At 57.0% G+C, this 14,579-nt stretch overlaps 1 protein-coding gene across 6 annotated transcripts in view; it reads right to left on the bottom strand.

The window, feature by feature from the left end:
* Window positions 1–14,579, bottom strand: part of TTC7A (tetratricopeptide repeat domain 7A) — a 121,654-nt gene that overhangs the window by 12,299 nt on the left and 94,776 nt on the right. For all 6 annotated transcript variants that reach the window (XM_030857743.3, XM_060309131.2, XM_060309130.2 and 3 more), the window contains 4 exons: window positions 13,510–13,626; window positions 9,995–10,092; window positions 8,152–8,286; window positions 2,186–2,388 (listed from right to left, as the gene is read on the bottom strand). In XM_030857743.3, coding sequence (XP_030713603.1) covers window positions 2,186–2,388; window positions 8,152–8,286; window positions 9,995–10,092; window positions 13,510–13,626 — 553 coding nt within the window. The remainder of the gene's footprint in view (window positions 1–2,185; window positions 2,389–8,151; window positions 8,287–9,994; window positions 10,093–13,509; window positions 13,627–14,579) is intronic.

Consider the following 14,579-nt stretch of genomic DNA (forward strand, 5'->3'; position numbering starts at 1 on the left):
TGATTAGAACGACACTGGTCTAGTAACGATGAAGCTCGTTATTCATTTATAAAAGGAGACATCAGGAGCATGGCAGTGAAGTGTGTCTTTTCCTAAATCACCCAAGTGAATTAGGGCCAGAGCCGGGATTAGATTCCAGATGCCCTGAGTCTGAGGACTGTACAGGGAAGACACTTAGCTCAGGGAACACTGGAGTCCAATGAGCCAAAGTGTTCGCATGTCTTTGGGAAAACAGTGCTTAGTAAGTCTTCCCCAGGCTTGAAATTTGCTATTCTTTATGCATATGTGTGGGATGCTGGCAGGAACACAGAGTGTGGAAAGGGGATGGGCTGCCCACGCTGGAGCCGACTGCCCCTCTGGTTGCTTGTAACTTAACAGTGGGCAGTCCCTTCTCCGATTATATCAAATCAGCAAGGCACCCCAGGAAGAGAAAAGGGACCTTTTCAGAAACATCTGTAGGGAGCCACTCCGGACAACTTATTCAGTTACCATGGAAACCCACCCTTGCAAACTGCTTCAGTTTTAGGAAAATAGCTACAAACAATAATAAGCATAAATGAAAAATGGTACACGTTGCTTCAAAATTGTACTTGTTACTGGATTTGGTCGGGTTTTCGAGATCGAGACGGCAGGCTCATATCCACGAGCACAGGGAAAGGCAGCCATCTGCCTGCCTGCAGGCCTAACGACAGAGCCCACATCCCCCCTCGCAGATCCCTAATCAAGTTTCTGGATGTGACCTCCGGGGAGGCATTTATCAGAGGAGCTAATGTCTGAATTGTGGGAGGAAGGAGGATGTGCCTTGCAAAAAACAAACATTTGCTGAGCCGACAGGAAGGCAACACGGCGTCATGTGGAGGGAACCTAGACCAGGCGAAGCTGTTGCTACGTGGGCCTGAGCTAGAAATCCTTTAAGAGATCAGGCTGAGATGGGAATCTCCGTACTGGTCTGTTTTCAAGGACTCTCAGGGTTAGCAAGGACCTTATGAAGATGACCTGGTCCAGCTCCTCCCACATGTGATATTTACATTCTCTGGGCAACATCCTCACCAGTTGATTCATGAGTCTGTGCTTGGACTATGCCAAGAGTTAAGTCGTTTTTCCTGACACTGAGCTGACATCTAACTCCTCGTAGCTTCTACTCACGAACAAAGCGACCCCTTTTGTCAATGATAATCCTTCAGCCACCTGGAGCCATGCTCCTGATGCTTCTGTGTTCTCCATGGGGCAGACATCAGTGATACCCTCACGGCCATTCTCCTCAGAGAGCTCTCAAAGTGAGACATCTGAGGTGGAACCCAGACCCTGAGACTGGGAAAGACTGTGTTGCTGTGGGCTCCTAAATTATACTTCAGAAATCACTGTGCATATGCAGGCCTGTACACTTTCAATCACGACATTTATCCTAATACCTGCTCTCTGAAAGCAGATAAGGAAGGCGAGGAAAAACAGTCTTCCTTAGGGTATGCTATACCACCTGTTAGAAGTTTCCTGGACCAGAGAATCCCCATTACACAGGTGAGTAAAACTGAGGTTCCAAGAAGGGGCTGACTTGCCCGTGATCACCCAGGAAGAGAATGGCAAGGCCAGGACAAAAGCACCAGCATCCTGCTCCCAGCCTCTGAACCTTCCCACAGGAGAGTCACCGAGCCCTGGGCACCCAAGTCCTGGGCTCCGTGTCCTAGGATTAGGGGTTGCCGGCCCCTCTTAGCACCCCGAGGCCATTCTCAACGTGTGCTTGATTGAGTCAGGCCTGACATGACAGCCCACCCCAAAACATCGCCTGAATCCCACAAGGAGGCATGGAGCTCCTCTCAAAAGGGCAAGGCAGCCCCGTGATCAGGGAGGGCCTGGGGACCCCCGAAAAAACGCATTTTGGTATCTGCCTAGAGTCTCCAGGGCAGGGACCTGATGAGTAACAGTGAAAACCTCTGGGGCTAGATCGCCTGACAGAAACACAGCAAAAGGGAGTCACCAAGAATCAACCAATTCTCCTCATCCCCTTAGGCAGGCTCTGATTGAAGGGGGACGGCCTGTCTCTACAAGAACAGAGAACAGTCTCTGTTCTCCCAGCAGAGCAGGAAGGACAGCAGGGAACAGTGGCAGCAAGGCGCTGCAGGCAGTGGAGGCTGCGGGGTAGGGAGGGGGCCCCGAGGCCTCCGGAGCGGGTGTGGGGCTGACTCACCAGGCTATGCATGATGCGCACGCCGTCGGGGTTCACCGTGAGCGCCTCCTTGTACAGCTGCTTGGCCTCCTCCAGGCTGCCCTTCATCTCGGCCAGCCGGCCCCGCATGTAGAGCACCGAGTGTGATGTGGGGAAGAGGCCCGCGGCCTCCTGGATGCAGAAGCCTGCTTCCTTGAGGTGCTGCTGCTCCATGAACAGCTCGGCTGTGAAACGAGACGGGCAGGTGAGGCGGTGGGAAAAGTCAGAGGCAGCGGCCCCCTCCCGCATCCGACCATCAGCCCCCGGAGTTTAGGAACTGGTCTTGGGTGATGGAAACCACCCCACCGAGACCCAGCATGGGACTGGCTCGCTCTGGGGTGCGGCGGTAGCACCAGGCCGTGGTTTCTGAGCGCTCACTCTGTGTCAAGTTCATGCTCTGTGCTACACGCGGTCCGACTCCACCAACACTCACAAAACCCTATGTGAACAACGCACTTCTATTACCCACTTCAGGGAGGAGGATACGGGCACAGAGAAGGTGAGGAACTCGCGTAAGGCCACAGGGAGAGTAAGCAGTGGAGCCAGGGTTTGCAGGGGGCTGTCTGACTTCAGAGCCTGGCAGTGGGGGCACGAGTGGGATCCCCTGCAGCTAAGCATTTGCTCGGGGGACTCTTCTGTCCCGTCACTTCACCTATTCATCACGTATCTGGGAACAGGGGGCGGGAGGCAGATGAGGTCGCTTTCCAAGGAGGGCTGCTGACTAAAGAGCTAATCCACCTGCGTGGTCAGGACGAGGACAGCCAAGTGATGCTACCACGGAGGGGTGGGAGGAAGGAGGCCCAGGGAGCGCCCGTGGAGGGCAGGGGTGGGGCTCACGCTGAGGAGCTACAAACCCGCCTGCACTTACTGAGAGCTGACCGTGGGCCAAGCAAGCATCTCCTCTCATTTAATCCTCAGGAGTCTGGGAGGGAGACTCTCCCGTGCCCCAGGCTGAGGGGGGGGGGCCTCACCCCAGTCCCTCGGTTGGAAGGGGCAGCTCCTGGCCTCCCTCCAAACTTGGGACTTTCTGTCGCATGGAGAGGAATCAGGGATGCACACGCCCTTCAACCAACAGGTGGGGAAGATCCGCCCCACAACCAGTTTGCCTTCTTCCCCCAGATCAGTAGAAAATAGGGCAGTTTCTCCAATTGCGGGCCCACCCACACAGACGCGCATTTCAAACCCACGCTGCACAGGTACACACCTACTGGAGGCACCCTCAGAAGCGCGGAGCACCGGAGGTGCCTCGCAGCCCACTCAGCCTTCGTCTCGTGGCAGCGCGGGCCCGGCTGCCCCGCACAGATGGGAGGGAGCACAGAAGGACAAGCAGAGCCGGGCTGGGGGCTTTGCCAAGAGCTGTTCCCAGCACAGGCCGAGAGCTGAGGTTACAGGAGTTCAGATTAGGTCCAGGGGCTGGGGGCGGATAACAGACTCCCCAAAGAAAGCTCCCAGAAAAGGTGGAAGACCTGGGCCCAGGCAGCCCGTCTTCTGGTTCCAACAAGAAGCAGGAAGGAGGCCTAAGGCCTTGACTGTAGCACACAGCACAGGGGGCACTCAGCATGAATGTGGCCTAAGGTCCACTGTAATCAAAGTAGCTTGAATGCTGCAGAAGGCATTCTGAGCAGGGTACTCTTTCTCTTTTCTGGAGTAGAGAATTTGGGAGAATCAGAGAATTAATTAAACTCAGAGGAGCCAGGTTCCCATGATAAGGTGCGAGAGAAGCACAGGCTCTTGTCCTCAGAGACGGCCTGAACTGGAGATTCCCATGGTGAAAAGCTTGGAAGGCCAGGCCAGGAGGGGTGGGCTTTGAACCTGGGGCCCGGCAGGGAGGGCTGGCTATCTCGGCCTCGCTCTCCTCTGCTCTGCTGTTGTGTTCCCTTCTGGAGCTGCCGCCTGGGGCTCTCCGCTGGCTGCCTTCATACGTGGGTCCAATGTCCAGCTGCTGAGGACTGACCGTGTGCCTGGCCCTCCCATGAGGAGGAGGGGAAAGCAGAGCAGCTGAGCCACCAAGCCACTGGAGTGACCGAGGGCAGCGGAGTGACAAGTGCCATCGCTGAGTGTTCTGGGCGCTCGGACGGGGTCAGGCTAGCTGTGCTGGTGTGGTCAGGGAAGTCTTCCTGGTGGAGGCGGCATCTGAGCCAGGGCCTGAAGGCACAGGGACACTTGGACTGGCAGAGAGGAGAAGGGAGGCTGTGCTGACGTGGAGGGCTGGGACCCCCTGCGGCAGGACTTCTCAGGGTCACAGAGGAGAAGGGAGAAGCAGAAGGAAGTGTGTGGTGTGAGTGCTGGGCGTGGGGAGGCCTGTCCTGCACCAGCCCCTGGGGCTGCTTCCTCCATCGCCAGGAGCTGAGCTCAGAGGCCAGCTTGCCACTCCCTTGGACCTCGTCCCAGCTGACCCTCCCAGGCCTGGCCCACCTGCCCACCTGGCCCTGGCCCGCCTCATTAAGCTGTTTACAACGTGCTGCCCTGTCTCCTGAGCCCCATCTCTGGAGGCTGGCCCCGGTCCCTCCCTTGGGAACTCTTCACAGTGCCTTCACATCAACAGATTTCAATTATAGGGACCTCCACCTTCTTTCTTCCTAGGGGCCCTGGGCCTTGTTCTGGGCCCACACCAGAGAACATACCCTGAAAAATAGGTAGGACTGCTTTGCTCCGATGAACATTACTAGTTAGGCAGGAAACCAGATGACACGGAACAGAGCCAGAGAAGTGAGGGCTCCTGGCCGCTTTATGGATAGCCCCTGGCAGGCCCAGCCTCCAGGGCGGGGTCCCTGACCTACACACAGGCCCACAGGTCTGGGGGCTGCAATGCACCCCTTTTTCCTAGCCTCAGCGTCCCTGGGCAGTTGGTGCTCCCCAGACAGCCGGCCTCGGCTGCAGCAGGAGCCGCGTGGCACGGTGCCCACCCACTGCCCGATCCTCTACGTCCCAGTCCTGGCTGCCAGGGCCCCGAGGTGCCCACACCCATCCCGGCCTCCCCTGGCCAGGGCTGGATGAGCAACCACTGTTACTGGGTTTCCCTTGAATTCTCATAGTCGAGGTCACCCCTCCAGCAAACAGGGGCCCTGCTGCCCGCTCCGTGTCAGAGGCCCCTCTCTGATCCCCTTGGTTCCTTCTCTCTCCCCCTCCCTTCCGATTTTCACTTCTCTCGTCTCCCTCTCTGCCCGCTCCTGACCTCCTCTCCTGTCTGTCTGTCTGTCTCGGCTTTTCTTCTTCCTTCCATCCTCTCCACCCACCCTCCTCTGTGCTTTCTCTCAGCAGGCCCCAAATGGAAAACATCTGTTCCCTGGAGCTTTGCAACAGTCCCTTTTATGATGTTTTTCTGAGGCATCCTGATCTAACCCTGCACCCAGCGCTGGCTGCAGTCTTCCTGCCCGTCTTGCCAGTGCCGAGCCCTCTTTGCAGGAAGGAAGGCCTCGCTCGCTGCTGCTGAGCTGAGAAGCAGGGTGAGGGAGGGCCCAGGGCCCCGCTTAAGGCCTGTAGGGGCCTCGCCAGGGGAGATGCGCTTCCTAGAGGCCCTCCGTGAGGCCCCAGAAAGGAAGGGGGACCACCCGAGCTAAAAGGGCAGGGGCCCCCAGGGCAGGAGAGAAGGTTAGACCCTAAAAAGAATACACCTTGAGCCCCAGGAGGGGTCCCCCAAACTGTCCCCTAAAGGAAATAAGCAGTTCCCCATGGAGCAAACTCTCAGGACATATGGATGCCCAGAAAAAAGGAGAAGGAAGGGTGGGGGAGGAGGAATGAGAGAGAAGAGCAGGGGCCCGGAAGGGAGAAAGGCCGGGAGAGTAACACAGAGAACGCAAAGGTCTGAAGGGATTTTTCGGGTTGGTCTGAGACCCTCCATCCCTGGGATGCAGCGAGGGGCACCGTTTTCCTCAGGCCACACAGATGTCAGGGCTGCACGGGCCTGGGCTCCCGGCTTCCTGCCCCGGGAGCGCTCTCCTCACGGACTCAGGAGGAGGGGCTGACGGGCAGAGAGGAGGAAAGAAGGGCAGGCAGGAGCAAAGGAAAAGAGGCCATGGGAAGCGGGCACAGAAGGCCGGAGGGAGAAGGGCAGGGAGCTGGGAAAGAATGGAGCGTGGAGGAAGATAAGGGAAAAATGAGGAGGAAAGAAGGAAACTAGAATTAGAGAAGACTGTCGGACCAAGGGTCAGACGTAGCTTCCGTCTCAACCGTATCTTTGTAATAAATACGCTCTTAGACACAGCCCTGACTGCCCGACCCCAGGTCCCCAGTCTGCCCGGCCGACAGCAGGGGTAGCTTCCACCTTCGGGGCCACCTAAAGAGCCAGGGCAGCCCAGACAGTGTGGACCTGCCATTTGGGAGCTGGGACTCCGGCTAACTTCTGACCCAGGGAAAGCCCACAGCCGCCTGTGAGCCCCTGGACCTCCAGGGCAGGGGAACTCTCCCGACACCTATTTCCCTGTCTCTAGCACGTTGTTAGCTCCCAGAGACATGAGCTGCAGTGAGAGAGAAAGGTGGGCCATCCTGCCCTTCGGGAAGGCATCTCTTGACACTCAGGAGCCTGGAGCATCTATGGGGCCGGGTGCCTCTCCCATTTTCACATGAACCCACTGGCAAAGAGGCAACATTTTTGAAACTCATCTCTCGGGCGGAAACCCTCCGTGAGGCTTCTCACATCAGACTGGAATGGGAAAGAGGCTTGCAGAGGGAGGGGAGGAGAATGACAGTTGGGAGATGAAGGATATAACGTTAACCAACCTAAGACTGGGTTAATGACGGAACTTACTGCCAAAACAGACTGGGATGCAATTTATCTTGAACCAGACTAAGGCCTTGTTTGTTATCCCTCTGGATTTTTCAAAGTTCCTCTTCCTACTTCAGATGTAACAAGCTGACGGTGGAGCACAGCCCCATATCCCTAGCATCCTAAGGGAACCTGATGTGCTAACTGGGGCAATATTTGCATTATTAACATGCTTCCCGGTCTAGTCTTTCTGTGAATCCTGGTCCAACTTTTCCCCCAGATTTAGAGCCTGTGGAGGGAAGAGCGGGGGCGTCCTGCATACTAATGTGTCCATATGTGAAATCCATGCAGCGGGGAACCTCAGATCCTCAATCAACAAGCACATTCTAACTCTGACTTGCAAAATCCGCAGGTCCCAGGAAGGGAATATCTACTTTGCCTCCTCTCCATCTGCCCTCGGGGCTATCGGCGCCACCCCCTTGCTGGAGACGGGGCAGATAGGAGGGTAATCAGTAAGAGGTGAGGAGCTTCACTCCTGGGTCAAGGGAGCGTGTTGGCCTGGTGCATTTTTAGGATTCCACTTATCCTACCGCCTTCTTCTTTCCTCTGAAGCTGCCACTCTATCTCATTCAGGTACATCTCCGGCCTTGATTCTCTCTTTTTTCACTCTAATCCACCTCTCACACCACTGTGGGATTAAATTTTCTATCACTTCAGCGAGTCACTCCTCAGCATCCCTTAGCCAAACATCAAGGAACCTCACCGCTGGGGGTACCACGCTGCCTCTGCCTCTACCGTCACTATAGTGGACACGACAGAAGCCCAGGACCATCTACCGAGCACCTCCTATGTGCTAACTGCTTGACACACACTAGCTCATTTTAGATCAGGACAGGCAGTAAGTGAGCCGTGCAACTCTGAAGCCGCCGGCCTCCCCAGTACTAACAGACCCTCAAACTCCATGGTGGCAACGGTGCCCACTAGCTGTTAAGAGAGATTGTCACCCGAACGGCAACCCTAGGGTTACCAGCCCTCTGCCTTCAACGAACTTGACCACCAGGCCTCGCTTTCTTGGGGCCACCACATCTCACCTCTGCTCTAGCTCTCCCATGAGCTCTCGGGGGTTTGAGTCCTAACTAGTTTTCCTCAGGACACAGCTCCCCGAACTTGGGCTGCCAGGGCGGACCCGGAGGAGCCAGAGGGGGCCCTGGTGGCCTGCAGGCAGGGGGCTGGGGACACTCACCAGCCTGGAGCCAGATCTGTTCCAGCGTGGTCCACAGCTGCATGGGGCCCTGCTTCAGAACTGAGCTGGGCACGGTCAGCTCCGACATGGCCTCCTCCAACCGGGAGGCTGCGATGGACGATGCCCGCCGAGAACCTGCAGAGCAAGGTGGGAGGGGCTGAGCCACAGAGTCCGAGTGCCCCACCGCAGGCCCCAGGACAGAGGCTGCGCAGCCCCTCGGGACCGACAGGGCACGCCGTGTCAGGGCAGGGCAGCCTGGCCCAGCAGCCGCTAAACAGCGCACAGACCCACTAGGAGGGGCCCACCTCCTACCCTCACCCAGGCCGGAGAGAGGAGCTTTCTGAGGGGCAATCAGGCGGTGAGCCCACTTCTAGGAGTTAATCACTAGGGAAGAACACCATGAATGTCGGCAACTGCGGGCATTCTACCACTGCCTGGGATACTGAAGACAGAAATGGCCTGACTGTCTGCCAACTGGGATTGATTAAAAATAAGTGAGAGTATAATCATACAAGACTATGCAGTCATTAAAATAACGATGCATAAATATGGGTATCGATGCAGAAAGAGGCTGACGTTATAGAGTTTGGTAAAAAGAAGCAGATTGCAAAAGAGTATGATCACGTTTTTACAAACAAGAAAATATGGCCATGTTTCCGCAAGTCTGAAAGGCCATTTATTAAGGTCTGAGTGATGAACTGATGGACGACTTTTCCTTTCTTCCTTTTACATTTTTACTTCCTGTTTTCACAAGTGCCTATTATTTCTTGATAGAAAGGTCCCATTGGTGGCTGGGCTGTGAAGGATCCTTGGGCAGCAGCTCAGGCCAGACCCTGTGCCCTCTGGAGAACTTCTCCATGTGGCAGTTCAGAGTGACATGGGTCCCCGTCCAGGATATGTAAGCCGTTGACATTTACAATTCACGTGCAGGTGAAATGCGAGCACTTTTTTCCCTCTCTCTCAGAGGCAGTAGAGGCTCCAATAAACTCAGGAGACCTCAGGGCAAACCACAGACGATTTCAGTTTATAAGGCGGGTGTATACAGAGTCCTAATAACCTTGTTCAGGTCCTTCCCTCTCTAACTGCAAGGGAGCTACACTCTCCGTCACCACTGCTTCCTTGGCGTCCGCAGCTCCACGTCCAGCCCAGCAATCCTCAGACCTGCCTCTCAAGTCAGGTGCTGGGCGTGGCTTTGGAAATCAGCTCCATCACTTGACAACGAAGGCACAACTTGGTTCACCGCCACAGGAGTGGAAAAGATGAGCAATGCCACCAAACACAGCTCCCTGATGCTTCCATTCCCGTGACTAATTCTGCTTGTGTTTTAGGAAGGTGTTTGCTTTAATCAGGTCCTGGGTTAAAACATGTTAAGTTTGCAGATCCCGAACTTGTTTGAATGTCACAAGTCGTGGACGTCAGGATGAGCTTTTCCAGGAAACAAGTCAGCTTTGGGTCTGCAGTTGTAACCAGAAGCTCAGCCCTTCCTTTCTACTCGATGGATCTATGGTGGACATTATCACGGCAGACCTTGGCCTGGAGCTTTCCTAAGGGGACACGGTTTCCGTGCTCCACGGCGCCCTCTCCACCCCAGTCTCCCCCACTCTCTTCACTCCCCACACAGGGGGTGGGGTCCTTCGCTCGCCTACGCCAGCTGCCCACTTCCTGCCCCAGGGCCAGCAGCCATCCGGCCAAGATGGGCCCTAAAGAGGCCCGAGGTAGCACAGGCCCCTTAGCACAGCGGCTGGCAGGAGGTGGGGTGGGTTTGACCAGGCGGGCAGATGCTCAGGGTGGGAGAGGGAGCTGCGGGCTCACGTGGACGGCTGCCCACAGGGCACATTCTTACCGGAGTCTGCGTCGTGGGCATCGGGCAGAGTCAAGTGCATGCCACTCTGCTTCTTCAGCGTGAGGCCCTCGGCGAGGCTGCCATCCTTCTCCAGGCCTCTGGAAGGTAAGGGAGGGCCAGGCCCCGGTGAGGCGGAGGGGGCTGGCATGGAGAATGAGGGGAGCCTTATGCCAGGCAGGCTCTGGGGCTGAAGACTTCAGGCCCGAGAACAGAGCCAAAGACCACTAGGAAGGATGGAGACAACCAGAGCAGCAGGCCAGATCGGAGCTCAGGCTTGGGATGCTAGAATGTGGCTCACCCCAGATGCTAAACCGACATGTTAGTCCTGATCACACACACGCACAGGGTGCCCGCTGTGTGCCTGTGGGGCTGTCAGCCTCCTCGCTATTCCCTAACGCTGCCACATCTTGCTTCCAAAGCTACATGCTTACTCATGCCGCTGCCACCAAGCATGTTCTCGCCATTCTTCTCGGTCCACCCAAACCCTGCATTGTTTAGAACCCAGCCCGAGGGCCAACATCCATCCAGAGGCCTCCTGTGGCTCCCTTGCCCTCACGCTGCCTTCCCTCTCTGCTCTCCATCAGCGTGGATCCCAGCACCACGTACGCCGAGGATGAGAACCTCTCCCATCCATCTATTCCCTCTTCTACTTTTCGTTACCCTCTCAACGTCTAGCAGAGAGCCACAGGCACTGTGGACCGGCTTCCAAGGGAAGCCTGGTTTTGCAGCTCCCTACCTTCCAGGGAAGGAAGGCCCAGATGCCGCTCCCTGCCTCAGGTTCCCCCTCCCCGGGGCTGCCAGGGTGGCCCCGGAAGAGCCAGAGGGGGCCCGAGGGTGGGAGATAAACAAGCCCCGCCAATTCCCCAGGTCCCTGCAGCTCCCACAGGGCTAGGGAGGCTCCTCTTTTCTCAAGAGTGGGGATGCGGGGGGACCACCAGCTCAGAAAGGCAGCACAACTGCCTGTGCCCATCCTGGAGCACACACAGCCCCCAGGCAGCCCCTGCCCCCTGCTGGGGGGGGCGGTCTGTGGCCTTGAACCTGCTGGTTGGGGAAGCTTAGAGGACTGAGGCGGAAAGGGGAGGAGAGGAGAAGGCAGGCCCAGCTGGGGGCCAGAGGCCTCCTCCCTTCAGAGGGGCACCAAGACGATGGTCCCACAAATAACGCCAGAGCCGGGGTATCCTTGCCATCCTAACTCCGGTTCATGTTGAACTTGGTTCTTTGGGTGCACAGCCATCTTTGTGGGCATTAGAGGAAACCATCCACAGAAACACAGTTGGTCGGGCTGGTTCCCACCTCTCACACCCACTTCTCATTCCCGGGAGGCACCTGAGTGCAGGGCAAAAGAGCCAGGGACACTGGGGGAAAGCCACGGGGCTGCCCTCCGTAGCTATGTGAGCCTCGCCAAACCTGCTTAACCTTTCTAGATCTTAGCCCTCTCTTCTTGAGATGATCACAGTTATTTTGTGCAGTTAATGAGCATGAGAATGTCCACCTCATGAGGTCGTTGTGAGGACTAAATGAGAACGTGGGCAGGTGCCCAGCCTGTGCTGGCCTGGAGCGGATGCACAGACACAGCTCCTCGTCCTGAAGCGGGCTCTCCTAGGGCTCCAGAAACAGCTCATCTTGGGGACCTCTTGCCTCCTGGTCCTAGGCCCCTACCCTGAAGAACCTGACAGCCAGATGGAAGGAGACAGTCCAAGTTGAGCGTTTAACAAAGACCCAGATGGAGAGAGGGCTGTGCTGGGCCATCAGAGGCCGGGCACTGGAGCCTCCTGGAGGGGCGGGCTGGCGCCAGGCAGAGCAGAGGAAGGCGGCCAGGGAGCAGAGCGGAGGTGGAGCCGGCAGGGTGGGGCGGGGCAGGCCAGACCTTCAGGCTGTGGATTCTGGCCTTGATCCTTGATTGCCCGAGCCCACATTTTACAAGCCCTAGTTTCTGCTCTGTGGCTCCAGGTTCAGAAAGAATGCTTCCTCTTCTTGGGCAAGCCAGGAGGGGACTGGATCCAATCCTTTGGTCCCAACAATTTGCCTGCAGGTAGCTGGCCGGGCTGAGCTCTGCTCCACCCTGGGTTGGTGGGGCCAGGGGCCGTTTGCCGGGGAGTTCCCCAGAGATGAGGCTGCGGGTGGTGACTTGAAAAGACCCCAAGGCAAACCCGACCGCCCCATCCTGGAGAGCACCTGACAGCTTCACAGCTCTGCTGCTCCCGCAGTGGGGGCCCAGGCTAAGCCCTACACGCTGGAGATGAGGCTGCAGCTCAGAGGGGCCCCATCATGATCGCCTGGATGAGCAGGCAACTGGCCACCCGGCTAAGAGGCGCTCTCTGCCAGCTCTGGCGACAGCTCCTCTCTGCAAGGGGAGCCAGGCTGTGCACCTGCGGGACCTGTCACAGCCAGTGAGTGGCAGAGCGAGGGGCATCCAAATGTGGGCCCCCCTCACACCAGAGTCTGGCCCTCACCCTCACAGCACCCAGCTGCCAGGTGGTTCCCCATGTCCTTTCTGAAAAGTCCCTCACCCCAGAGCTGCCTGCTGGCAGCTTCCACCCACCGGTCCTGTTGGGCCCTGGAATCTCCCAAGCCCAAAGGCCTGCAGAGAGAGGGCCGACCCTACCCTGCCCAAGGATATTATTCCATCAGATTATCCTGAGGCCTCCTCTGTAAATTGCACCTTTAGAGATATTCCTCTGGGGATTCTAAGAGGCTGCTGGGCTGCCAGGGTCCCTGTGAAAATACATATACCTACCAGAGTGGGGTCCCTTGAGGAGATGACAGCCAGACAAGGGGAGGAGGTGGTACCAGGGACCCGGAAGGGGCAGTGCACCGCCCCACTTGGAAATGAGGCCCATTTCTGCTTTGGGCTGTATTGGCTGAGCCCAGGTGTCCCAGCAGGTCTGAGCAAAGACTTTCTGCAGATTCAGCCTGGACAAGAGTGCCCTGCTCTGGCCCAGGAGAATCCCAGAGCTTGGGCTGGGAACTGGAGAAGGAGATGGGATGTGTGGGGACAGTGGGTGAGTGGGGAGGAGTGGGGGGCCCTTTTAGAACTCAGCTTCCTCCTCCCCTCCTCTCCCAGCTTCCAAATGGAACCAGGAAAGAAGTGACAGGCTCCATAGGCTGGGGCTCCGGAGAGCCAGGTTCCAGCTCCACCGCTACCATTTACAGGAGCGGCTCTGGCATGTTATATAAGGTCTCTGAGTCCCAGTTTACCCCCTGGGGTGAGGTAACATCTGACAGTGGATAAGATAAAAGCAGCTGATGGGGGAGATGCTTAATAATGATTTCTCTTCCCTCTTACCCCTCTGAACTTTAGTTTCCTAAACAGCCTCTTTCTGTCCTTCATCGAGGACTGTCAAAAGGTTAAAATTAGAGCAGGGATGTAAAAGGCCCCAGAAGCAGCAAGTCCCATTCCCTCATTCAAACATCCTCACCACCTCCACCCACCAGGCATCATGGGCACTCAGCTGTGTGCTGTTGCCTTGGCAACCACCGCCTCCCAACTCCATCTGGAGGGACCCACCACTCACCCCAGCTGGGAGAAGCTGTACAGGGTCTGCCACAGCCGCAGCATCTGTCTGCAGGTCACAAGGGCTTCCTCTGGGCCTTTCAGTATCTGCTCCAGCTTCACCTTGGTGAACATCAGGCTGTGGGGAGACAGCACGGCAGTGAGAATGCCTGAGGGGGCCCCCTTCCCCTGGCTTTCCTCCCAGGGTGGAACCCCGAGGGATTCTACCCACCTCCCCAGCCCTTAGAAGGTACAGTGCCCACAAGAACAATGGCCTCAGCTGTATCCCTGGACCACGTGTTCTCTCTGTGCCTCAGTTTCTCCATCCTCTCTGCCAAAGCGCAGAGCACTCTTCTGCATTCACCAGTGTCCCTGTCGCTCACGCTTGTCCCGATGGTGTACTAGCCCGGCCAGCCTCTGAAGCACTGTCCAGGGTGGTTACGGCCTTGCTTTCTCTGCCCCTCCTCTCCCTCCACACCCTCGGCTCCGCAGCATCCTCACTGAACACGTGCCTATCTTTTTACTTATATGGCCCACCAGGCCCACGACGGGGCTTTATATAAGAGACAGACCCAGAAGCAAACTTCGACTCAAGGAATGAGGCTGAGCAAGGGGCTGGTGAAAAGGTCACAGAAGGGCACAGGGCTCTGCTTTCCGCCTCGCCAGCAGGCAACATCTCCTAATTGAATGCAAACTGTATCCTGACCCTGTACACCTGAGGAGGGTCAGGTTGTACTCTGTGGAAGGATGCTTCCCTGGATAGCCCCAAATTGCCAGCCCTCCTTATACGTTCAATAGGATGAAAGTGACGTGAAGTCTTATTCCGTCACCGCTGAGAATCTCTCTCAACCCCCAACCCTGAAGTCCTCTGGGCTAAAAGCAGTGGGGATGTGGCCCTGAGAGGGCCTGGGAAGAGAGAGAAAGTGCTGGCCCACCGGGAGGCAGGACGCAGGGCTGGCTGGCTGCCTCCCTCTGCCCAGGACACAGACAGACCGGCAGAACACTGGCTCAGCAGGACCAGGATGGGGCCTGGATGCCCTGTGGTGCCAAGCGATAGATCTTTAACTGCTGGGGAGCCTGGGGTCCTGGGGA

Source organism: Globicephala melas, chromosome 12, assembly GCF_963455315.2.
Source record: "Globicephala melas chromosome 12, mGloMel1.2, whole genome shotgun sequence".
NCBI classification, from domain to species: Eukaryota; Metazoa; Chordata; class Mammalia; order Artiodactyla; family Delphinidae; genus Globicephala; species Globicephala melas.